The sequence below is a fragment of the Vidua chalybeata genome, chromosome 3, assembly GCF_026979565.1.
Source record: "Vidua chalybeata isolate OUT-0048 chromosome 3, bVidCha1 merged haplotype, whole genome shotgun sequence".
Lineage (NCBI taxonomy): Eukaryota > Metazoa > Chordata > Aves > Passeriformes > Viduidae > Vidua > Vidua chalybeata.
The window spans coordinates 17,924,720-17,951,380 of record NC_071532.1 but is presented as its reverse complement, the minus strand read 5'-3'; the positions used below and the strand labels follow the sequence as shown (position 1 = coordinate 17,951,380).

The 26,661-nt window shown below is 43.0% G+C and overlaps 1 protein-coding gene across 2 annotated transcripts; it reads right to left on the bottom strand.

Moving 5' to 3' along the window:
* Positions 1 to 178: 178 nt before the first annotated feature.
* On the bottom strand, positions 179 to 26,583 carry CMTR1 (cap methyltransferase 1). 2 transcript variants are annotated; one of them, XM_053937653.1, is made up of 24 exons: positions 26,247 to 26,583; positions 24,621 to 24,756; positions 21,222 to 21,364; positions 20,328 to 20,486; positions 19,810 to 19,902; positions 19,014 to 19,085; positions 17,670 to 17,764; positions 17,493 to 17,565; positions 17,087 to 17,285; positions 14,478 to 14,596; positions 14,128 to 14,224; positions 12,785 to 12,917; positions 11,678 to 11,857; positions 11,213 to 11,269; positions 10,203 to 10,260; positions 9,489 to 9,557; positions 9,194 to 9,325; positions 8,579 to 8,701; positions 7,797 to 7,888; positions 7,122 to 7,190; positions 5,681 to 5,728; positions 4,989 to 5,101; positions 4,352 to 4,460; positions 179 to 2,661 (listed from the first exon to the last, which is right to left on the bottom strand). In XM_053937653.1, exons 2-24 carry the CDS (start codon positions 24,748 to 24,750, stop codon positions 2,529 to 2,531), a joined length of 2,496 nt encoding a protein of 831 aa, XP_053793628.1. In that variant the 5' UTR covers positions 24,751 to 24,756; positions 26,247 to 26,583; the 3' UTR covers positions 179 to 2,528. The 2 variants fall into 2 exon arrangements, with proteins under 2 accessions (XP_053793628.1, XP_053793627.1); XM_053937652.1 differs by lacking the exon at positions 26,247 to 26,583 and having other exon boundaries at positions 24,621 to 24,773.
* Between the last annotated feature and the right edge of the window lie 78 nt (positions 26,584 to 26,661).

Here is a 26,661-nt window from a genome sequence, read left to right as displayed (position 1 = left end):
TGCAGGAGTGCCAGAGACTGTCCGCTGTAATGCCCTCTCATTCCAATGCTCTAAACTTGCCACAAAAACCTTTAAAAGGGACTGCCTTGAAAACTGACCTCTGCTGACATTTCTCTGTTGCCACACTGAAGACACTGCTGGCCCAAATTTTGTGGGAAGCAAAGGAGAGAAGCACTGCTGTGAACTAAAGGGGCTGTATTGGTAACAGAACATGAAAGCATAGAAGTCAACACAAAATTATACAAAGCCTAATAACAATACATTGTGCAATTAACATACATAAACACTCCCTTCAGCAAGACCTTCCTCACCCACCCTTCCCAACATAATTCCTCAGCAGGGAAGCAAGTAGTTTGGTGGCTCATGCCTGCCTTCTTGAAGGGAGATTTGGAATCAAGGTTCAGTGCATCAAAAATAAAAATAAAAGCAAATTAAAATGAGGAACTAGAGACAACTGAGTAAACAAAGTATCCATTCATAAAAGCTAGCTTGCAGACTGACCAGTTTTTTTTGTACTCTCCGAGGCCTATACTGATCCTAGTTTACTTCCTAGTCACTCTTCTGTCTGCCAGCCCACAGGAGTCAAAGCTCTGAGCTGAGGACACAACACTGCGAAGGAGCCTGGCAGAGGGAGCAGCATGCGTTGCTGGCACTGAACAGATTCAAGGCAGTCCACAGAGGTCCTCAGAATTCAAATTGCTGGTTGGTTTAAAAACCCAACTGTACACAGGCCTGGACACCAGAAGTTGAGGTACTTTATTGCCTACTGGGAGAGAGTCCTCACCATCCCTCATGGAAGTGCCTTTGCCAAGACAAAGCTACTAATAACATACCTCTTGTTGTTTAGGGGGAAGAGCTACCATTTCTTTTATACATGTTTTACCAATGTTTGAGAGCGGAGAGGGTCTATAGATCAGCCAAGAGGATGAATCAACAGCCTGTAGTCCTTCAACTGCTTTGACAGACCTGTGTCTAAGTTGAAGTTTCGATGTTTTGCTGCACAGGCTTGTTCAAATTATTCATATGGATGTGGAGAAAAAGACATGGTCTAAACAACTGCTATAGATTCTAGAACTATAGCTTTCCTTAAGGCACAGTTCAGACAAACCCCTAAATCACTTTTCTCCCTACTGCCAATCTGTGTTTAAAAACAAGCCAAGAACAAACAAAACACAATAAAAAAAAGGGGACTCTCTTGCTGTTTGTCCCAAAGCATTCAACTATGTGTTATCTTCTGATTTATGTGGAAGACTTGGCAAAGTGCCATGGAAGCCAGAAGTGAAGGCAAAACATGCAACAGAAGCCAGCTTTGAGCCTGGCACAGAAGTGCATGGAGAAGTCCTGACACAAATGCCATACTGAGAGGAGTTTCCTGGCTCTGTGCCTTCACCTCAGATGCAGTTCCAGACTCAAATGAGATACAGAGGATTTCAAAGCCACTCTGATATTTTAAAAGGAAAGTCTGGTAACCTTTCCAGTAGGAAGGGGGACAGGGGAAATCCTGTCAGAGGACAGGATTGCTTCTGATTAACCTACATGGTTAAAGTCAAGATATCTTTCTACTGAAGTCCTGGGTCTTTAACTAAGTTAGACATTCCCATCATTTCTTCCAGAGACTTCAGCATCCCAGCTTTTCTGTGTCTTCCCTCCCACATCCACTTTCCTCCCTGAAGGTTTAGGTAATAATGTTGAGTACCAAGAATCAAAGCACCTTGGTCTCAGAAGTACCATGAAGCATGTACACCAAGCATGGTACATTTTCACAAATTAGCCCCAGGCTGCTGGCTTGGCGTCAGTCACTAACCTGGAGAGGGGAAATCCTTGTCACAGCAGCTTGCAGAGGTGTGAGCACATCAGATCTGTGCCAGGAACTGTACTCATCACCTGCATTGGCCTTTGTCCAACAGGGAACCATCACATAAGAATTGCTAGTGGCTAGCTGAGTGCCTTGATAAACAGAAGCATTGGAGACACCAACAAGAATATATAACTTTTGCCTACAGCTCACCAAAGATCTAACACTCTCCGCTGGATAGTGTAGCCTTTGACAAGGCCAAGGAGACAGCTGCCAGGAGCAATGCAGGGCCACTTCAGTGTGCTGTTGCTCAGCTCTGCCATCAAAACATCTCTGCTCCTTCCCACACTGCAAGAGAAGCAGAAGCCTGGGGAGTTCTGGCACACACAGAGCTCCACAAACCTTGATGAATGTTTGAATAGGAGCAAAGAAAGCTGCCAGCCCCTTGGCCTCATGCATGCAGTAGGTCAGGACAAAATGACATTAGGCCTCAGTTCCAGGAGTCACCTTAGGTACTCTGGCACCAGGTGCTACCTGGGCTGTACTCTTATATACACTACCAGGGTAAAGCCTCATCCTGTGCCTTCTGCATACCACCCTCTGGTTCAGTCATCTCCAGGAGATCAGCTCTGGAGAATATCAGGATAGCAGTTGTGGAGCCTTCCCAGTCCCATCAGTCCCTGAAGAATCCAAGCTGGGCTCAGCCCCTCCCTGCACCCTCAAGAGAGCAGGGTTAGGGATAGTGTGCTTGGATGAAAGACAGAACAGTCTCCTTTGATAGCTTCTCTGGATCTTGTCTTTTCTGAGAGTCATGCACTTTGACACCTTCCCCCCATTCCCAGAAGAGGCGGCTGTAATGGCAGACACTGTGGGCAGAGAGGAGAGCAAGATTAGTTTGGCAGAGAAGGGAAAGGAAAACACTTCCATCCCAGCGAGAGACAGCTACCCTTGCTATGGGAGCCACACAGAAATACTCAGAACAGATGCCTTAGGCAAGACCACTGCATTCATTCATCCACCTTACAAACTCTACAGCCCTCAAAGTACAGCAACAGCCAAGCCTAAGAGATTTCCATGGAAACAAAATTGTTAATTCTAGCTTCACTCAAATTCAGTTCAGTATTTGCTGGAAGGAGTCAGGTCACTAGGGATAAACCCTACCTCCCTCTAAGTTTCTCAGAGGATGAAACTGTCATTGCAGGTAATGGGAAGACCTTAATGAAGAATTTAGAAAGTCTGCCAGGAGCAGCAACCTAATCCCTCACCACATACCTAATATAATCAGTAACAGCTGTCCTATGGAGCTTTGCAAACAAACAGCACTTCCCATGGCACAAAAGCAGTGAGGATCATTCCCTATTTCCCCTCATGTGAAATAACTGAGCCCTACTTTGCTGCTGAGAGTTCTGGTGCTACAATGCCATCTCCCACTCCATCCATCAAGCACAGCCCTCCCTCACTGCATCAACACAGTCCCAGCCATAATGAAATCAGAGCTGCTAATTACTGCCAACACAGCAGCCTTTAGTTTTGTACAGTTAGTGACACTTAATATTCATAGCTTATTTAATGCTTCTGTTCTAACAAAGCAGTACTAGCACAGCAACAAGAGCACATGTCAGTGGCTAATTATAGACCTATTAGTACTCACTAACCACAACACATCCCTTCTGGGGTCCCACACAAGCACTCCCTCCACCTCCTCAGCCATTCCTGTAGGTTTATGCTGGCCTATTTCAGAGTACATAGGCAGAACTAACCCCACCCTGACACACTGAGGGAAAAAGCATCATGTGCCTCTCCTTTTAAGCTTGTTCTGCCATTCACCACATGAAGAAGGGCTTAAGGATTCTTGAAAGCACTGCTCTAAGACAGGTAAGGAAGTTCAAAGTGAGAAAATCAGGAGTGCTATTTCATGTCAAGTTCTCACTCAGAGGCACAGTCCTGGGTAATGGTGGTAGTGCAGAACCTCTCTACCTAGGAGCCCTGAGGCATCAGACTTGGGATTTGCTGTACTTGGGTAATGCCTTCAGCCTAGTACTCAGTAGATACAGACGGTTTTCAGCAGCCACAATGTTAATGACTGTCCAATGGCAAGCCACTCCATCCTTTCCCAAGGAGCTACTGTTTTACTCTCTTACACTCTTTGAAAACTGTTCCTAGCTTCCCACAGGTTATTCCAGAGCCTCAGCTAAATGAACTGGGATTTGCTTTTTAATTAGCAACTTCCAACCAAACATGTTAAATACAGAGATGCAGCAAACTACAGTTGCTGGGCTCAATTTCTACTTCCCCGCATGCAGGAGGTTCAGTAACTTGTAGTCTGCTGCAGACAGCGGAACGAAATTGCAAAATCCATGATTCCACATCAGCAGTTTCCTGAAAGCCTAAGAAGATGCAAGCTCCTGCAGCACACCCTTCTGGTGACCAGCTGCACTTGCACCTGCAAACGACTGCAAGGACACGGCACTACAGAGCTCTCTTCCAAGCACCCAGGCACACACACACACTGGCAGACACATACCCTCCATAGCCTCAGCTCTGGCTTATACTCACTGAAAGGGTGCAATGGCTTCAGGAAGGAGGTTGTATGTCGCTACATTGGTCATTTTGTTGAAGAAGAATTTCTTCTTGAAGTTTTTGCTGTATGCCATTGTCCAGGGATCTAGCAGAGGGGTTACAGGGATCAGGTAGAAAATAAAGGGGGGGAAAAAAAATCACAGAAGAAATACACATACAGTAAAAGTAGGGAGGAGGAATCTATAAGAACAACTGTGATCCTTCCATTACTCCTCTTTCATTCCTTCCCCCAAGACAACCTGCTTCCCAAGCTGTTCTCTATTCACTGAGAAAAATCCCTTCTCCCTCCATTTAGAAACTGACATTTGAAATATGGTATTTCCACATACTATTACTCTGGAAAACATATTGATGAAAAATTATGATCTCATATAAAAAGAAGGTAGTCAGTCATGTAAATAAATGGAATTACCCACATGATAGCTAATCAACCCACAACAGAAAAACTTACATTTAACACCTAAACCTCACCCAAATCCAAGCTACCCTCATAACATGCAAGAATATTGCCATTAATTTTTTACCAAGTTACAAGATGAGCAAGCCCGGCCAGTACTTTTTACTTGGAGAGACAAAGAAAAGTTGAGAGGGACTGGGGACTCTCTCTCCCTACCGTTCATAGTCCGTACGATGTAGAGTCCTGTGGGCACAAAATGCCGATCATCTCGGCCAGTGTAGGACAGCCGGGGCATTCCCCCTGAACTCTTGATGACTTTCATCTCTAACCTAAATGTTGAGAGAAGGCAGTGATAGAGAGTATTTCTTCCTTTACCGTGCTTGTACACACATTGTACCACCTGCATCCCCTTCTCCAGAATGTCACAGTGAGAACTGACAGCACTGCACAGGACAGGATCAAATCATCACATTCTGAAAAACTGAGGTTTTTGCCTTCCCACACAGGCCAAGAGAAACCAGTCAGACCTGTCTAGATGAAGCTGCAAATTGAGTGCTGTGGTGAAAAATCTGTGATAAGCTACCATAGTTAATCTAAATGGGATTCCTATTTCAAGTGTGAATTCTTGACCTTTCAAGCCACTGAGAAGCCATTGATACTTCTGCACCCAAACTTAAGCACTGTTGCTACTCCACCTGTTATGAAGTGCATTGGCCACATCTACGGCATAACAATGCAGCAGAATGATGCTCTGAGTGAGCAGCATCTCAGGAACAGCAGCCACCACGAGCTCTAACAGCTTTCTCCATGACCCCACTAGCACAGATGAGAACATCCCTCCCATTCCTCTGCACCAGTGACTAATAATCTGAGTGGGCCCTGACGTTTTATTTGCACCAATCGCTTACCTCACAAAAATCTTGTCCATTTCTTCCAATCTGTATACTTCCTTCACTCTGGGAAGAAAAGACAAAAACATTATTTCAAAAAAGAACCATGCTTTTTCTTCTGCCCAGCTACAGGGAGCAGCCAAATGGTTGATTTTATACAGCATGAGGTGGTCAGGCTCAACTGAGGTTCACCCTTCTCCTCTACGTTATGCTTCAGTGCCTAGTTTTTCCTGGCTTTAGAAAACCTGACACCTCATGGCTGGATTGCTGTAAGCAGCAGATAAACATCCTTGCTGCTAAGGAAGCTGTGCATTTTTATCTCAGGTTGACTATACAGAAAAGTAAAAACAGTGAAAGTCGGGTGCTTTGGTCAATTTATCTGATGGGAAAACCAAGGTCAGTCCCAGGTATGTTCTGGCCTCAGCATGCTGGCCTCACAGTAAAATTAACAACCTGATCTTCACCATTACTATCCTCAGAGATGCAACAAACTTCTTAGTTACCCTGAGGTAAAAAGAGCTTTTTTTTTTTAATCAATAAAGATTATTTTGAGTCCTCATTCTGTCATTACATCAAACTGGTTTTGTTGTTTTGAGACACAGAAAAACAATCACTAAGTTAAAAAAGCACTGTCTCTGATTGGACACCCCAACCACTAATTTCCCACATACTGCTACAAGCATCAGGCTTCAAAGAGCACAGCAGGAACACTTTAACACCTTTCCACAAAAGCAGCAAATGACCCCTCTACAATCCATTTCCCCAGCTCTCCTTCTCACTTCACCTTCAGCCTTCCCCAGCATTTTGGGCACCTCCAATTATTACAACTGTCTGTCACTAGGCAGAGATTCCACTCATTACCTTTCATTAAGCCATCAAAGAGAAGATCCTCTTTCCCTTCCTCCAGATTCTTTCATGACTTCACCTTGTGAATAAGAAGCTGTTTTGTCCATAATACCTAACTGATGCCTTCACAGTGGTGCTCTTATGCTACACTGCAGTAGAATTAATGAAATAGAAGGCCAGGAGACAACCAAAGCTGAAGCCCTTTGTCAGGAACTTTCCTGGGGGTTGTAACTAAAGCCTTGTCCTCAGAGATGCTGGTCAGTCCTGCATTTACTAACAGTCAGCATCACTGTACTGCTGCTGACCCTTCAGGGCAGACAAGGACAGAATTCTTTGCAATGATTAAGCTCACTGGATGCTAGACCTACAATCACACATATTTGGAATCAACACCAGCCAATCCACCTGTGATGAAAATGTGACTGTGTGACATGTGAAAGGAGGGCTCAACTTCTCCATTAACAATATTTACCTTAAATATATAAAAATCTTTTAACCTCTTTCCAAAGAACATAACAGAACTACGAATTTCAGCTTGAAACTTAACTGCCCTTTGTGTCCTCCAACACTGACACCAAAGCAAGCGAGGCTGAGGGAAGAAGGCGTCACTCACCGGATGGGGTTCATATCTGGCCGGCTGGGTTTAGAAACGGCTTTGACAAACTTCTCTGCCAGCCGAATCCTGAATGAACATGGAAAGAGAAGCCAGAAATTTAACGAGGCCTTTGGCACAGCCAGTAGGTAACAGCTTCAACAGAGTAAGTGATTTGCCAACTCGGGACATGCAGACTGCTAGGCAAATGGGTCTAGCAAGACTTGTTTTCACCCCACCCTCCCAATTCAGTGCCCAATGGTACTGCCTATTATCCACTACAAATGAGTCCCCATAGCTTACTCTCTAAGTCCACATGCTATTGAACACTGATATATTTATCAGGCTAGCAGGATTAGCAGAGACATTATGTCCCTGAGGAAGGAAACAGAGGGTCTTATTCCTTCTCTCTCAGCTCATTCATATTCCTAGAATGGTCAGTTTACCCCAGCCATGCCTGACTCCCCCTATGCTAAGAAAGAAGCTAGAGCTGCCCTCATACACAGAGAAGATACAGTTGGAAAAGCCTATATGTACTTCAGTTCAGAGCAGCTTCATTCACAGTTCATCTTTATAGCAGTGTTTCAGCTGAATGCACTTGTCTCCCTGTGCTCAGCATTCTGCTTTTTGTCTAAACACTGTTTCCCAGTCACTCCTACACATGTACAGAAAAAAGCTTCTCCAGAACCCACATACCTCTGGTTGAAATGCTGCATTCGAACATCATTGCCATTCAGCACCAAGACATCAAGGATGTGGATGGCACTGATTTTTCGCTGGGCTTTCCCCTAAGGAGGGCAATACAGAGATTTATTATTCACGCTGTTGATATTTCAGCCTGTTTTTTGACAGGACACCTCTTCTAGCAAGAAGGCACCTTTCCAAATATTAGAAACACACAAATTCCCTGCTGTCTGTTACACAGGAACATGGCTTCCTCCAAGAACTGGTGCATCTCAAATACCCAGTTCTGTCTTAGGGGAGGGAGAGAGAGCAGGACCATGGCTGCAGTCACCAGCGATCTGTGCCTTATCAGGTATCACAAAGCCCAGCACACTACAGTATCCTTGTCTGAGGTGCAAGAGGACAGGGAAACTCCCAGGCAGCTGGGATTTTTCACCTTCCACTGTAAATATACCACAAGGATCTTCTCCCCATAGCCTGCAGTCACTACTGAGGAGTTATGTACCCACAGAGCCACAGACACATGAAGTCATGGTGGCAATGTCGCATGCAGCTCCACTTAGACCAGCAAGACATCAGGTCCAGAGTGTTTTCAAAACAGTGTTGAAAGCTTATATTTCTAGGACTGGACAGAAAGAAGGGACTTAATCCAAAATAGTTACTCTAATAATCATATACAAAAAAACCCCAAACCTGGGACCCAGCACAGATGGAACATTTATTCTGAAGTATCTTACAGAGATTAAGCGAAACTCCTGTTTGTAGCAAAATGGTGAGAGAAAGTAGGCTCCTACCTCTCCTTTCAGCTCATGAACAATCTCCACAGAGAGAAGAGTATCTCGTGGCAGCTCAGTTTTCAAATCCAGCTTTGTCCAGCGGTCTGACTGGCGACCACCCCAGGTGTAGATCTGTGATTTCTGTACATAAAGACAGTCAGATTCAGCCAAGGCTTCCTGAGGGCAGGGGTGGAGAAGAGACCTCTAACTGCAGAGCAACCCTCAGAGAATCTTTCTGTCCTAGGCTGTCACAGGTAGTTTCTTTGTCATAAATTTTAAGGAAGAACCTTAACCTCTACAGCAAAGGAACAAAAACACCAATTCTAATCTACCAGTGACCCACACAAAGAACCAGAAATAGAATACCTTTAAAAGGACAGTGAAGATACTTAGAGACACTAGCAAGAATGCAGGTGTCTGTGTAGGCTGAGATTACAGAAAAAGGGTTAATTAGTGTGAAAGGTAGTGACATCAGGAGAACGAAACATAAATAACTAGCAGTCTCAGGTACTGTTGAAGAGGATTCTTTTAGGCCTTTAGGGACAGGAAAGGATGGGATGGGATGAAACTGCAAGGCAGAATAGCACCACTAAAATGAATCAGCAAGACTCCCAGTCTGTTCTTAGCACTTACCCCTAACCCCAAGAGGAACTTCTGCTCACTTCCAGACACCATACATCGATAATCTAACACTTGGCGAATTTTCTCCAGTGTGCTGGAATTCAGAGGAGTGGGTTTGTAACTGAAGGTATCAATGTCTGTGCCCTAAAAAGCAAAGTATGGAAAAGGCAAGACAGACAATACATCAACAGGCAGGTAAACATAATTTCTACATGAAGCAATAATCCAGGACTAGCTTCTTCATCACTTAGTTCCAATATGAAAAAAAAGTTATATTTGTATGAAAGGACTCTAGGCAAGCTCTCACCTGAATCAGCTCAAAGAACTTGGACTTGGGATCTGAAGATGAGGGAGCAACACGAGCCTGATCAGGAATCTGAAAACAAATCCAAACAATTGATATTGAGTGTTATTCTTTGGCACATTCAAAGAACATTTCTGGTTTCAATATATGACAGGACATTCTGCCCCTGAAACTCCTGCTCTTGGGATTCAAGATGAAGAAGAGATGTCATGTGGCAAATAAAATGTCTCACGTGTTTTGCAAATTTAATGTAGGCATACCACATCTCACAGAAACCAACCAGCAACTCCAGAAAGATTTAGTCTAAACCTTTGATGTCATGCATGTTTTGATGAAATATCCTTTCATCAAAGACATACCATCAGCCTGTGAAACTAACTGCCATATCTATGGCCCCACTGGAGTCAAAAGCTTAGGAAACAAACTGCAGACTCATAAAACAAGACCTTTTAGAGAGCTCTGCTGCTTGGGATCTAGGCGCTGAGTTCACTCTGTGTATAATGAAATATTCTCAACTGCAAAGAAGCCTGCTCAGTTAAGCCATACACAATAAATGAGGCACATCATGTCTGATTACATAACAGCTTGAAACGGTTTCTGACTTTCCCAAAAGACATTAAACCTCTGTCTAGAAAGTCCTATCTTTACTGCAGCTCCACCCTTGTTTCACTATAGCAAGGACACCTTCACAATTTGTCTGCTTGACACCTTACTTACCCCCCATAGCTGGAGACACTCCTTTCGGATTTCAGCCTGCCGTGGCTCAACCAGCGTTCTAAAGAAAGACAGCAGACTGTTAAGATGGTGAAACCTCCTTGATCTTGCAGCATTATATATCCCAGCCTTATCAAATTTGGAACTTTCAGCACCTGGCTTGAGAACAACATGAACAACCACAAAGGGTTGTATGAAAGAGGACGCTGCCTTCCCTCCCCACCCTCCAGTTCCTGTGTTTAGCATTGTTTCATGGTCTGCACTACTATCAGCCATCACTTCATTCCATGGAAGTACCATTGGGTATAAATATTTTCAGTAAGTTATGTATTTGTACAAACTTATGCTAATCTCCAAGAGCTGGGTACACAGCCCTACTTAAAAATAAGAGTGAAAACCTGCTGAAGGCCATACAAAAAACAGCGTCAAGGTAGAATCAGCTCTAAGACAATTTCTAACTACCATATTCACTCAACTTTTTATCACATATTATGTCTGATTAACACCTGAGCAGAAAAGCCACAGCAGGGAAACATTGCAATGGCTTTAGTTTTATGCAAGAATTAACGTCAAACTTCAGGTAATTCTAGGTCTGTAACATAGATGTTTTGAACTGCCCCTGGAAAGATGAACAGCTATGAACCACACTCAGCTTAGACGGTTACTGTTGAATTGAAAATACTAGCTGCAAGGTACTTTTCTGTTTACATTCCTGCTAAGAAGCAAGCTCACTTCACTTATGGTAACTGGAAATCATCCAATGCATGGAAGCCTTCTCAACAAGGGTGATAATAGACCATCAATTTTCAGGACTCCTCCAGCCACCCACACATCTCTGCAAATAACTCAGGTGGAGACACAAACTGAGCTACCTAAAAGCACTTTTCACTTTCCTGGCTCCAAAGGCCAAGACAAGTACCAGCTTAAATCAACAACTTATTAAACAAGGGCAAATCAATTCATTAACAGTAGGTTAATTCAGTCTTCACCAAAATGCAGAGGAATATACTCACGTGTCTTGAACAAAGGCACGAATTTTGGCTAGTGCCTTTATCTGAACTTTGCAGTGGCTAAAAGAGAAGAAAAGTTTTAGTCAGGGAGCAAATTAATCACCACCAACATTGTTCTACTGTTCAAAACAAGAAAGAGTGCTGAGACAACAGGGGGAAACCAGTCTGATTCACAGAGCAATGAGGGATCTTATCCAACATGATTCCAACTGACAGGAAGATCACTGGAACAAATTAGGCAGTACTTTCTTTTCTACACAGCACTCCGAGGCCAAACAGTCACTAAGAGTAATACAGTATTTCTGTCTGCACAGAGTCCCCCTGCTCTGCTCAGCCTCTCAGGGAACAAAAGCAAAACAGTGTGGCAGCATCAACAAGTACCTCCATGAGTGCAGGAAGTTACACCTGAAAGCCATGCTAGATTAACCTGCCTACAGCCAGCAGCCTTCATCACCCATAGTAACTCACTTTTCATTGGATTGGACAACATAATTGTAGAAGTCCTGGTTGTCTTTGATCACATTCAGTGGGACGATAAGATTCACATCCACATCAGAATTGCGCAGCTGGTTGAGTCTGATGTTCACTGTGAAGAGGTAATCCCGCACATCTTCAATCCCTGACTTCAGGCCTTTGCATACCACATACCTGCAGAGCAAGGCAGAGAGCTCAGTTCTTTCACACAGCCAACTTTTCTGCTACACTCCTATTATAAGGAGAGTTTCCCAAATCCCAGGAACTCTTTCCTCCTGAATATCCTTACAAATATGCAAACTGACCTATCACTGAGTCATTGTACATTTTCTAAGCTCTGGAAAAGCAGGGAAATGCAGCCCTGTGTAAACCCCCCACATAGCTCTCTCAAGTAGTAAATCAATTCTGCTAAAATTGACAGTACAATGAAAACACAGATAATATCACAGAATCATAGAATGGTTTGGGTTGGAAGGGATCTTAAAGATCCTTCAGTACCTTCAAGTACTGGAAGGCCCCAGTTACGTCACCCCTAAGCCTTCTCTTTTCCAGCCTGAACAATCCCAATTCTCAGCCTTTCTTCATAGGAAATGTGCTCCATGATTGCAATCATGTTGGTGTTCCTCCTGTAGACTTATTCCAACAGGTCCATGTCCTCCCTTGTGCTGGGGACCCCAGAGCTGGATGCAGCACTGCAGGACGGGTCCCACCAGAGCAGAGTAGCAGGGCACAGTCCCCTCCCTTATCCTGCTGGCCATGCTGCTTTGGATGCAGCCCAGGATACAAGTGACTTTCTGGGCTGTGAGCACACAGTGCCAGTTCATGTCCAATCTCTCATATATCCTCTGGCTTCACTGAAACCATAGTTATTTCATGTAAAAGATTTGTTACATACCCAGTTCCACAGCTTCCTTCTCATAACAGCAATTTGGCAAATATCATCTTTACTTTGTCCGTAATTTACCAAACATCTAAAATGTTTCCTCCTCAGCTGCTAATTGAGGCAGGTCACAAAGCTTCCACTAGGCTTACCCAAATCCATCTATCAATGTATTTAGAGGATTGTTTTCTTTAGTAGACCCTCATGCTCAAGCATCTCACCTCTCCGAGTTCGCAGGGCGGCTTGTCACAGGTTTAAAGATGCAAACTCTCTCAAAGCAGCAATACAGCAGATAAACAAGACCCACACTGAATGGAGTAAACAGGTCAAAGGTTTTACAGACAAAATTTCCTCCTGTAAAAAAAAAAGAGGAAGTACACCAATGCCAGCAGATTATATGGAAATAAGAAGATACTGAGCACCTCAATCCTTCTGCAGAACTAGTAACAGAGTTTTTGTGCAATTAAACAGCATCCAGAACACAGTTATAAAGTGTGCCAACAAGACTTCATGAAACATCTTCCCTATGTCTCTGCAGCAAAGAGAGAAAAGCATTCCCTTGGCAAGAGTCTAATCTGTATGTAGGCTGTCTCACAAACAAACCTATCTGCCCCTCATCCTTTCCTTCCAGGCCCAGACTGTGCCCTACAGCCTGGCAGCATGCTATCCCAAAGCCTCTAGAGAAGAGGAGCCCTGATATATGCAACAAGGAACCTCAGACTAGAGGAGAAGACTAATAGATGTTACCTAAACAGAACAACTTGCCATCTAGAGAGAAAAGAGTCTGTGTTGCCCCCTTCTTCAAACAAGATTCCCAATTTCCCCAAGCAAAAAGCAGGCGTTTTTACAGAACTATCATCTACCCATGTAGGAAAGACTTAAAGAAAGCTGGCCCTTTTATCACATCACTACTCCTTAGTAGATCATTGCCTCAGGTTCTTCTAAACATAGGGCACAAGATACAAATTATCATTTTATTACAATTTGTCTTCTATATCAGTGCCAAAGGCTAACTAAACTCAGTAGAAGACAGGAGCCATCAGAATCAGACATAGTGTAAGGTCTATCATTTAGCAACAATGAGATGCAGCTAAAACAGGGTAAGACATCCTTAGTTCTTACCACACAGATGACAAATTTAAAGCAGAAAAGCCTTCAGATGCTAGAGGAAAGAAAGAACTGGATAAACACTACCCTGTTCCAATCAGCTGGGATATTGAGGAAGTTGGTCCAGATAGTGCCATAAAACTCAGATAGACTGTCCAGTTATCACACTGCATCACCTTATCCTAAGAGAGCTACATAACCCAACAAATTAAGTGCTTTAATTTAATGCACTTTAGCTCATGCTTTTAATCAAAAGCAAAACAGACACAGATTTGCTTATTTTTCTCACCAGATCTCTGAGCTTTGTGACAGCCATCTCAGGACTTATGCATACACATTCAATTCCGTGTAACTCATGGCAGAGCAGACTTCAAGGCACTAAAAAAAATTGTACAGCAACATTCCCCAGTGCCACCCACACCTTAGAAAAGGAGGAAGATTAATGGACAAAACATACCTGTCCGGACAATGGACAGTGCTGTAAGGAACTGGCAAAGCATAAGTTGTTTGCTTAGGATTTCTTGCAGATTCTCCTGACCCTCCACTGAGAAACCCTGCAAAATGGATAGCATATGATTAGTATCTCCACAAATCCGTTGGTCAAGCAAAGGATTCTGAGGAACTAAATCATGGAATCATGATAATTTCTGTTTCTTTAAGGTAAAAGAATCAGCACCAGAAACCAGAAATTTTAATGGCAAGGCTTTTAGAATTTCACATTGTAGCTGCACATGTCAAACACCCTCTTGTATGCAGACAAAGGTGTCAGGTTTTTTTTAGTGCAGGAAGAAAAAGAAATTAACCAACCCCATCAGCCATTAAGAAATGCACTCCCTTGTGATCAGTATTGTCCAAAACAAAATTCTGGAAAGCAGTAATGTTCTCTGATCGAGTGATATCTCCATCTCCATCAATCCCACCCTCTCCTAAAGAAAAAAAGGAGACAATTAATAACACATTTGCAAGTACAAACAAAAGATCAGCATGTGCAGATGATCTATTGTGTTCAATAAACATTTATAGTCAGAAATTGCAAAGACCTTGATAGGCAGAATAAATATTAACAGGTGGTCCTTTGTTAGGACCACCTAAAAACCAAAGTTAACCATCAAAGATGCTTTTTAATTCAGAAAAATTATTCAGATCGAGTAGTTGGGCTGAAACAAGACCACACAATAACCATGCTCAAATGATGAGGTGTACATTAGCCTCAGCAAAAGACAAATGAAGACTGTATGACAACATAATATTCTCATCCAAGCAGGAGTGGCACATAGCTGAACCTATTGAAAATGCAAGATTCAACTTCATTGCACAGCTCACCTGTTAAAATATGTTATTACAGACAAGGCAAAATTATTTATATTGTGCATTTGTAACCTTCTACTAAGAATTCAAATAATTCCAAAGAAACATAATAGTCTATTTTCAAACACAGTGTAATTTGGGCTTTAAAAAAACAACTCCCCCCAAAAAACTGTGAACAAGTTTATAAAGGGAGTAGGGAAAGAGACATAGGGTTTGTGCACAAATACTCATACAGTTTTCCCATATGGTTCTTTTAAAAGAGCTACATTGTCACCCAGCTGCTGTTTTAAAAAGCTGACCTAAGGTGTATTTTAGAGCTCACCAGTTGTGCCTTAGGGAAACCTGAACTTCTATCTGGTACTAGACCCTGTAAATCTTCCACAACTACAGATTCTATTACCTCAGCTGGAGGACTAGAAAGCAGAAGAGATCAGGATGCATGATATAGTTTTGATAACTCCTCACCAACCATTCAGTCAGTAAGTGAAGTGACACGGGAATTTGTTACCATGCTTCACAACAGAAATATCACGGCAGGCTGCTTCCTTCCCATCAGTGGAAGAGAGTCTGTACACACCTCACGAGACTTTACAGCATAATAGAAAGGGATCAAGAAAATTAATCAAAATCATTGGGTTATTAATTTCTCCAGGTATCTCCTCCTCTCCATAGCACCAGTTTGCCGTGAACTATGAAGATCCAAACACTGCAACCATTAGAACAAGGTGTTTATCTGCCTTGCTGCCCTCGCTATGAACCTTCACTTTAACCAAGCTGTAATGATACTAACCATTCTCTAAGAGCTCATAGTCAGGTGTCAAGAGTGGCAGCCAACAAGAGTCAGTGGTGGAGAGAAAAAAAACCACACAAGGCACAACAACAGAAAAGCAAACCCTCTACAAGATAGTCATCTTCCAATTTCTTTTATATAGTCTGAAATAAGAAGCACGAACACTAGCAATCCTTGGATTTCCCCTCCTAGTCCTAAAGGCAAAGCAGATAGAGGGCTCAAACACATCATCAAGATTAACAAGTCACAATGCATGGAATGGGATGAAGCAGTTGTCTATGTACACCTGTTTAGCCTGTCTCAAAGCAAGGTAAAACATGTTAACATAACAAACCTCCTTGGATTAAGCAGCTCATTTAATCACAGCGATTCAGATACGGCCTCTAGCCCAAATCTGTTTTATTTATCTTTACTAAGAGCCCACAATTTATTATGAAAGCACAGCTAGGAAGGTCTGATACAGAAACATGCTGACAATCAGGTAAATAAGGTTTCCATCTCTGGCTCTGCTAGTAGATCTTTGGGCACATCGGGAGGCTGGAGCAACTCTCCCATAAGGATAGACTAAGAACACTGAGGCTTCTTAGCCTAGAGAAGAGAAGGCTCTAGGGAGTCTAGGCACCCTTCAGTAGCTAAAGTGGACTACAATAAATATGGGAAGGGACTTTTTATCAGGGAGTATAATGATAGAATAATGCATAATGGCTTTAAACTGAAAGAGGGTATGTTTAAAATAGACATTAACAAGAAATTCTTTGCTCAGAGTGATGAGTCACTGGGACACATGGCCCAGACAAGTTGTGGATGCCCAGTCTCTGTTCATGGCCAGCTTGGATAGGGCTTTGAGCAATCTGGTCTTATGGAAGGTATCCCTGTTCACAGTAGGGGAGTTGGTACTAGATGATTTTTAAGGTCCCTTTCAATCCACACAATTCTATAATTCTATGATAAATTTCAGGCTGAGATCAGTGATGTGAGAAAAACATTGCCAAGCAATCTTTAAGCACTCTATAATGTTCAGATAAGCAATGTACTCAAACATCAACTGTTACAATGAAACATAATCCCAGGCCAGACTGGTAATAAAGGCAAATGACTTGAAAAAATGAAAATGACTTGTCAGAAAAATGACTTGATACACAAGCTCACCAATCTCAACCCTTTTCTCCAATGACAGTCCCCTTCTACCTTGCAAAATGATTCCCTAGGCTTCTCTTAGATCCCCCTGCTGTTATCAATACCAGCCCTGTCACTAATACAGAGGCTGCAGCATAAGCAGAAACATCAGGTAACACTCAGTGGTGGGTGCACTACATACCATAATAAGGTTCAAAGAGCTCACTGGAAGCAGAATAGAAGTCCTCCAGTTTAAAATCATTTGGTCCTTTCAAGGTCATGCCAAATCCTTTCGCATGCCACTTCCGCCTCCACAAGACATATTCAGAGAAGCCTCCGGGACCAGCACACACATCAGCAAAGTAGAGCAGCTCTGCATCACACTCCTTTATCAAAGGCACCTGCAAAAGGAAACTGAGGAAATTCTACTGACCAATAATAGCTCCCGTCAGTCAAACCACATACACCATAACTCTGCTGCATCTACACTGCTCAGAGGAATCTTTCAAGAGCCTGTTTTCCCAGCTAGTATCCTAAAGATTCTCCTTTCTTCCCACCTTCCACATTCTCTGAGAAAGCACTGCTTTTTGAAAGTTAGAGGAACTCACCCCTTGGCAGTCCTTAGGGTTTGTAAACATGTAGTCAAAGACATGGTCCATATTTGCCATCTTCATTGCAGCCCTGTGAACACATAAATAGGGCCTTGATAAGTTTCATCCTTGGCTCCCACAGCTGAAAATGGGCATACATGGGAAAGGAACTACAATACCAGACACTGTACAGACCTGTTCAGAAAGAAAGCTCCGCGGATCATCTCATAGGGGTTAGATCTTGTTCGGGCTCGACGCATTTCTTCTCCATCCAGCTCATCAAATACACTCTGCAGAAACAAACAAAGCTCATCAGTTGGCTCTGGCACAGGCTGGAAGGATAGGTAGGCATCAGCATTTCCTATCTTCTTGCGCCTCTCTCCTTAGACAGCAAACTCCATGCAGGATTTGGTTCACCAATACAAAATGTTCTTCTGTCTCATGATGATATTTACTCTTATTCTAAGCCGCCTCAGCTCTTAAGCAAATTTAATAACACTGACAAATTCTTTACTGATAGCTCCAGAGCCCGATAATACAGTTAGCCACCACAAAAGCAGTCCCAGCTTAAAGTATTTCTTTTAGACACACACACTACTGCAGTATACAAGAGCATGATAAAATCTAGGAGGGAAGACTGAACAGACAAGAACAGAGTTTAGTCAAGCCTTCAGCCTTTCAGTCAGACTAAGGGTAGGTGACTGCTTCCTATCATCTCCGAGCTGGTTTTGGCCGGGGTAGAGTTAATTTGTTTCATAGTAGTTTCATATTAGCTAGTATTGAGATACATTTCGGATTTGTGATGGCAACAGTGTTGATAACATAGAGACGTTTTTGTTACTTCTGAGCAACGTTTGAACAGTATTGAGACCTTTTCTGATCCCCATAACGCCCTGGCAGCAAGTAGGTAGGGAATGCATTCCTGTGGAGCTTGGAGGGGACATAGCTGAGACAGGTGACCCGAACTGTCCCAACAGACATGCCATACCATACCCCATAATGCTCAGTATATAAAGCTGGGGTAAGAAGGAGGAAGCCAAGGACATTCAGAGTTATGGTTTTTGTCTTCCCAAGTAATCCTTGCATGATGGAGCCCTGCTCTCCTGAAGATAGACGGCTGAACACCTTGCCCATGAGAAGTAGTGAATTAATTACTTTAATTAATTCCTTGTTTTGCTTTCCTTCCATTGAGTGGCTTTTGCTTTACTTATTAAATTGCCTTTAACTAAACCTATGACTTTTCTTCACTTTTATCCTTCCCATGCTCTCCCCAATCCTGCTGGTGGGAGAATGGGTGAGCAGCTGCAGGGACCTTAGTTGCCAGCTGGAGTTCAACCAGGAAAATCTCTCAGAAGGCTGAGGTTCAAAACAGGCTGCTGGACAGATAGCAAAAAAAAGGATGCTAGGTCATTCCAGTGACATCAAGGTGACAGAGGACATTCTGAGCTCTTGTCAATTACCTAACTACTCAATCCTCTTTAATTATTTCTTTCACTTGCTTCCCCAAAATTTCAGTCCCTCTCTAAAAAGGGGGCTCACCTTGCACTGCAGGACATTATGTAAAAGCTCTTCATTACAGAACTCTGTTTCATCTTCAATCATCAACTTCCTCTGCAACAGGACAAGAGCACAGGGAGCAATTAGTAAGCATGATATTATTGTCATTTCAGAAAGCAGCATGTACCAATAACGGATGAAGGCTGCCAATCACACACTAGGCTGTATCAGCAAAAGCATGGCAATTAGGCTGAGGATTTCACATATGAAATACTGTATCCAGTTTAAGCACTCCCCAGTATAAGAACGGACATACTGGAACAAAAGCAGCAAAAGGGCCACCAAAATGACAAGGGTCAAAAAGTACCTGGTGTATGAGAAAAAGCTGAGAACAGTTTGTTCAGAATGCAGAAAGGGAGATCCTGTTGCTGTACCTAACAATGGGACAAGTCCCTAACAGGAGGCAGAGAAGATTGACCTAGGCTCCTAGAGATCTACAGCAACATGACAAGAAACAATGGACAAAAGCCACATAAAAAAAATGCTAATTAGCCATATGTAAATTTTCTTTTGTCAACTGGGTTGTCAAAGACTGAAAAGATGCCCAAACAGGCTGTGAAGCTTCCATCCTTGAAAATACTCAAAAGTCCATTAAACAAGGCCTTGAGCAACCTCATCAGATATAGCTGGATCTGCTCTAAGCAGGAAGCTAAACTAGCAACCTCAAGAGGTTGTTCACCGTTCATGCTATTCTGCAGCTATTTGACATGGCAACTCTCCCAGGCTGAGTACTCCTGCTTTGTCTTAGGCTGGTAAGTACCAAGATATAAAAAATTACCTTCCCCACAGTCATCCACTCCTTCAGCATCTGAGCATCTGGGATCTCCATGGTACACTCAGGGCACCAGTCCACCTTCTCGTAGGCACTAGGCTGCAAACACAAGTCATGGGAAGAGCCAAAGATGTTTTTACTAGAAAAATACAAAAACTAATTGCTCCCCAAAAGTTTGCCTCCCATTTCTAGCATAAGGGGTTATGCCATGACTTCAGTGCCAGCTGTAGAGTTTTTTCCTCCTGGACTAAAACATGTCTTATTTATTTTTAAAATTAAAAACAACCTCAAACACCTCCACCACAAAAAAACACACCAAAAAAAAAACCACCAACAACCAACACCTCACCACATTCCCCATTATTAGAGTCTGATAATCAGGGCAAAACAGAAGTCTAGTACTCAAAGTACAGTTTAGAGACACTGGAAAAGAGACTGCCAAGAAAAACCACACTTTACACATTCTTTCTCCCAGTTTTTGCTGAAGACAACAAGAGAAATGGGACTTAAAACAAAGTACTTACCTCTGGCTCATCCTGCCAATCAATATTGAGCTCCCCATCAAATCCTTTGAGGGTCAGGCCAAAGCCTCTCCTTCCCTTCTGATTGGAGGCCTCAACAATATCTTTCCTGCCTTGGCCATATTTTCCCAGACCTTCTCCTTCCCGGAAGCCCATCTTGGCCTATAAAGGGAGCAAAGGGAGCACTCTGAGGCAAGTGGGCTTGAGTTTATGTACTACTACTAAGGTCAAAGAGTAGTGCAGAAAATGGCACATTGCCCTGAAGTGACTTGAAGGCACTGAGCATTTTTAATCTCAATTGTAGCTTTCAGGACTTTCAAGTGAGTTCACGTCATTGAGGCAGAATACAAAACAACTAGATCTGAAGAATGATGTTTGAGATGACAGCAAATTACAAAAGGTTCAGTAATGTAGGAAGAGCCTGCTCAGAGAGAAAAGTAGTGAGGAGCCTGGAGCCATTAATCACAGGGTTCAGTAAGCATGGACTGTTCATAAAAAAAGATGTTGGTAAAGGAAAAAATTCATGTTGTGATGATATTCTTTGTTGTGAACATGCATTCACATGCATTTCAAATACCAGTTAAAACTCCACATAAAACTCAGAGGAGGAATGCAAGACACTGCTCCTGAAATACATACACATCTCTTCGGTTAAAAGAACTATGTTCATTATCTGCTAGTTTTTCAGGCTTTTCTCTCAGTAAATTTTAGCAATAAGAGAACAAAAACAAAAAGCAGGGATGCAGTCAATTTCATGTATGTACAAGACAGTAAGGAAATAAAAGAGAACCCTGCTACAAAGAGGATCAGAATCAAAGTATTTTTTAGAACAAACTGGTCTTTTCACTTTGCTCTCATCCGTTCTTAATAGTTTGGTACAAAAATATTTTTACCTACCATAAGCTTTTGGGAGACACTGTTATACATTGAGTAGCGAGATGAAGTACCCTCCACAAGAGAGTCTTGTTTGAACTCATTACTGAAGACTGGTCTTTTTTCATCGCTCTCACTCTCAGACCCACTGGTGCTACTGGAAGACTCTGAAAATAAACAAAAAAAGTAAGAATAAAAATAAAACGGAAGAAAGACATCTCAGTAATCATATTAGAATACAGTGAGACTCTATATCCTCTGAACACACACATAGAGGACACTTCAGTATCTCAAATGTGTTACAGGAAGCATGCAGGTGTAATTTAACACACCCTGTGCAACCAACACTTGGTTATCTTCCCTGTTGCCTCAGGGACACAAAAAACCTCTCTGACCCCATGGATTCCAAGCCCCACAAAGGGCTGGGCAAACTCCATCACACAGCAGAGCAGCCACAGCATGACCACAATAGTACTGCAGTGTGTCTGACCATCACAATGATCCTGAGGAACTGAGAAGGTCCACAGGGATTCTCTCCTGAGCACAGTGACAATGACACGTTGATGATACATACTGAATTTTCTTCCATATCCTATCTAAATACAAGTGTAAATCCATCCCTAACTTAGCCAAAAACTCACATCAAGTACACAGGCATCTGCCAAATGGCCAACACTGCGGAACAAAGAGAAAGTTACATTTATTATATTTCAGTTAGACTCCCACTATCCAGTTAAAGAGCACGGATCCCCAAGTTCACTACAACAAGTGAGAGAGTTTTTCACCTCTAGAGTTTACAGATACATACAAACTCAAGTGAAAGGTAAGGTCAGAGGACACCAATCTTCTTTAAAATACCTTGAGAGGTTTGAGGAAGAACTCAAGTCAATGGTTCAGTCAAGGTAATATCAACATACATAGCAAGCACTCAAAATAAACCTCCCTCACCAGAAACTGATGCACCAGAACCTTCATGGGCACCAAATAATGAAGCTCTGTCTGTGCCCAGTTCCACCTTGGGATCTAGTTGATAAGAACCTAGGCCTGTATGAGCTGTATAGTCCTCACTAATGCTGTCCAGCTGTGAGATTCCCAAATCCACTCACTTCAGGCAGGATGTAACTGGGATCTGAGCAGGAATCATGGTAGTCTCATTTGTCTCAACCTCCTCTGTACCAGCTGGGTGCCCAGCTGGCACCATTGGCACAATCCAATGAGTCCTTCTGTTTTTCCTGGGGTAGTATCACTATGAGGATGAAGCAGTGGCACAAGTTTCTTACTACAGCTAATTCATACAGACTACAGATGCAGCAATCCACAGCCATGCTCTGTGTTGGCCCTCTGCCTCTTGAGCTCCCTTGTTTGCCAAGTGCTAGAAATCATTTTGTGCTGCTTTGTACAAATAGGGGAAGTTGAACTACAAAAGCTGTCCAGGCATAAACCAGAAGATTGTTAGCAGAGTTGATTTTTTTCTGTTTATCTCTTAAGAAGGAAGAATTTAGCTCCACAGATGTGTTAAAAAAACCCAAAAGATATTATAATACTTAAAAAGAAGGATTGAACTTTTCTTAGATTTGTCTAATTTAAGAAAAAAACACAGACTATTTCTCCCTCAACTCACAGATGTCTGTATTTTCCTGTTCTGGAAAACTGAGTATCAGTGAAGTAACAGGAAACAACTGAAAAATCAGCAAAAAAAGGCCATTACAAGAAAGGGAAGTAAAAATTAAAGATACCACCGTAAAATATACAACTGTAGTTAAAACACTTTCAATGTGTTCTCAGTGCTTGTTGCTGAGCAATCAGTTTTTAAGATTCAAGACCTGTGTCCCCACATCACTACATTAGAGTTTTACAGTATCAACATTTGAGCCTTCCAGTTCCAGGCAAGGAAGACTATGATTCAACCTGTGTTTGCAACATTCTATACCCATCTTGATTTTCAAACATCTATCACACAAGAAATATTTCTGTTTCTTTCACAGAGCTTTTACCTAAGAACACACTCAGAGTCAGTTACCACTTTCTGCTTTTTTGGTAGACAGCTTCAGTTAACTTTGCTACCTGCTTTTTAAGTTTTTGCTATCTGTCTTATTTTCTAGAGACTCATAAAATGCCTTAAACACAATTACCTACTGCATAAGTTTCAGTAGAGTCCCTTTACAACTCTTCTTGTTTTTAAGACTTGCTAAGCCATGCTCAGCTGAGATTAAAGCTCAAATCAATTCTTTCCCCAACCTCCCTTCTTTCATTAGAAACCACAATGGGTGTAATAGACTAATAAACAATTAACTCTACCCAAAATATTGTCCTTGAACTGTATCAATTTGTTTCTTAAACACTAAGGCTTACAGCCTATTTCAATTCATGTATGAACTCAATAATCAAAAAGGAGGAAAAAAATGGAAAAAACCATCAGTTTGAATTTTTTAGCTCAGCCCTCAGTGCACAGAGCATTCCCTACCCCACTTCTCACATTCTGCACCTCTGGCCTCCTCTCTCACCTTGGGCTTTGTCAGACAGGTACACATACCATACCCCGCAACTACAGCTACTCCCACACCAACCCACCCATCTTCCACACACACTCACTTCCATTTTCACAAGGGAAGGCTTCTTTATGTGTTCAGGCACTTGAACACTTCATGACCATGAGAAATCCTAAGACTGTGACATAGCAGGCATGACAGTGAGGCAACCTGAAGTACCATCTTGGGAAAGTTTAGTGTCCCACAACAGCCATACCAATTGTGTAGCTCACGTGGCTCATCTGTGGTATATCCCAACTCCAGGTGAGAAAGCACACTCCAAGAAAAAGTAAGCAATTAGTTAACTCTGAAATACATGTTTCTGAAAAGAAACACCTGTGAGCTTTCACAACTCTGTCCCCTAGCAAAATCACACTGAGCCAGCATGAGAGATGGTCCTACAAAGTAAAAGGCCCAACCAACTGGTCCCTTTGTATTCATCTCAATTTCTCCCATCTGCAGAAATGTGGTAAGACTACTGATTTCTTTCTTCCTTTTTAAACAAAATTACGATTATGACGCTTCTTTATGGTGTAACACCCACAACGCCTGAATACTGAGTTTCCAAACCAGAAATAACTGCTGAGACTGAAAAAGATCAATATGACAAGAATGTTTAGAGCTTTGGATCGTGTACATCATCTACCTCAAATCCAGTTTTCTACGTCTGAATTCATACAATTCCCAGATTAAAAGGTTTACATAAGATTTTAAAAAAGCCTAAAAGAATTCACACCAATCCAAGGTTGTGAAAAGAAATAATGTAGCTTTTTTCCTAAAGAGAGAGTATACCCTTGAAATTCAGGCTATTAATTAGGATTCAGGAGATGTAGGTTCAATTCCTGGTTATTATTTACATCCCCTGCAGCAGCACATTCCAGATCTCCAACTTTACCTTGAGTAGTATGATTACTAAATTGATTTTCATCATCTGAAGTAGAACTGAGGGTTAATCCCAAGTCTTCTATCCTCTTCTTCTGCTTATTTTGGGGGCTGCTAAATTCGGGTTCTGTCCTTCTCTTCATGTTTTCCTGTATGAGCGTATAACGTTAAAAGAAGAAGATCACACTTGGCAAACATTAAGCATAACTTTCTGTAATGCACAGCAGCATGGTAGCATAGATCATGTTATGCTATTCAATATTAGTATCAGTATTATTCTCAACATAAACGTCTTTAGGTTAAAATCTTAGCTTCTTTTGAATTCACCTTTGTAAACACCTACTCTAACTAATCAAATGGGAAACTGATATGGAAATTTCCCTATAACTGATGAATTTCAAATCACTTCTACAACCTACTTATCCCCAAATGCAAGTAGAAGAAGTAACCCAGATGTAGACAGTTAAATAACTTAAATATATGGCAGTTCATTACTACTACTGAATCGAAGATTCATTTTATCCAAACACACTGAAAAAATGTCAGATCCGTCTAATGGAGAATATGCAAGGTGGAACCAATTCCTCACAAGACTCCAAACAACTCTGACCTCACCTCTGCAAATCTTAATAAAGGAACTTATAACAGAACTTTATTAAATATGTGTGCTCAAGTTGTGCTTACCTTGATTAGTGTTTATTATTCTACATAGGATTGTTGGGCTATAAAAGGTACCCCAGGTCACCAATTCAAACCTTTAGCTATCAAACTTACTTCCACAAATACATACAAGGCAGCTTAAGGCCAAATTCTTTCTTTATCCCCACAACTCTGACTGCAAAATGACCCCACAACCTCAGTGCACTATGGCCAGGAAATCTTCTCCCTTCCACCAGAAGTTCTATTACAGACAACTCACCTTTATCTGCTCTTGCCTCGCTTGAGGGTTTTGGTTTTTTACCCTTGTTTATCTCTAACAAACCAGCCATCTTATATTTCTTCTGAGAGAGCCAAATGAGAGACCAACACTCTCAGCTCACTCCTACCAGCCCCCCTATTGAGACCCCCCACACTTCAAACCCCACTTAGGGTCCCCCAGCACACCTGACTTCCCAACAAATTTCAAACCATGCAAATCAGGGGCAAGTTAGGGACACCCGGTCCCTCAGGAGCCCCGCAGCCGCGAGGGAAAGCCTCTCCCCATCCCCACCCATGCCCCACAGCCTCCTTGCACGGCACCACCAGCCTCTCATAGAATAATTTCGGTTGGAAAAGACCTCTGAGATCATCAAATCCAACCCATGACTGAACACCACCATGGGAACTAGACAATGGCACTGAGTGCCATGTCCAGTCTTTCCTTGAACACCTCAAGAGACAGTGACTCCACCACTTCCCTGGGCTGTCCACTCCAAGGTCTAATCACCTCTTCTGTGGAGAAATTCCTCCTGATGTCCAGTCTAAACCTCCCCTGATGCAGCTGTGTCCTCTTGTCCTGATTGCCTGGGAGAAGGGGCCAATCCCCTCCTGGCTACACCCTCCTTTCGGGGGTTGTAGAGAGCGATAAAGTCTCCCCTGAGCCTCATTTTCTCCAGGCTAAACACCCCCAGGTCCCTCAGCCGATCCCCACAGTACTTACCCTCCAAACCCTTCACCAGCTTCGCTGCCCTTCTCTGCCTCTCACCCCCGTCACAGCGCCCGCCGCGCCGCCCCCGGTCCCAGAGGCCGAGCCGAGACCCCCCCCCGCAGGCGGAGGGCGGGCAGCGGGGAGACGGCGGGAGCCGCCGGCGGCCGCGTCCCGCGCTGACCCACACACGACCGGGGTCGGCGGACAGCGACGTGCTGAATCGGGCGGCACTCACGGCGAAAGCGGGGCAGGCGGCCGGCTCCGAAGGGCTCTGGCTCCGAAGGGCTCGGGCTCCCAGGGCACGGCGAGGGGAGGACGCGAGGCCGCCGCCGCTTTCGTTTCCCCGCTCTGACGCGGCGCCGTCACCGCCCCCGGCCCGCCCCTCGCGCGGGGCCTCGCCGGCCGCCGGCGCGCGGCAGTGACGCAC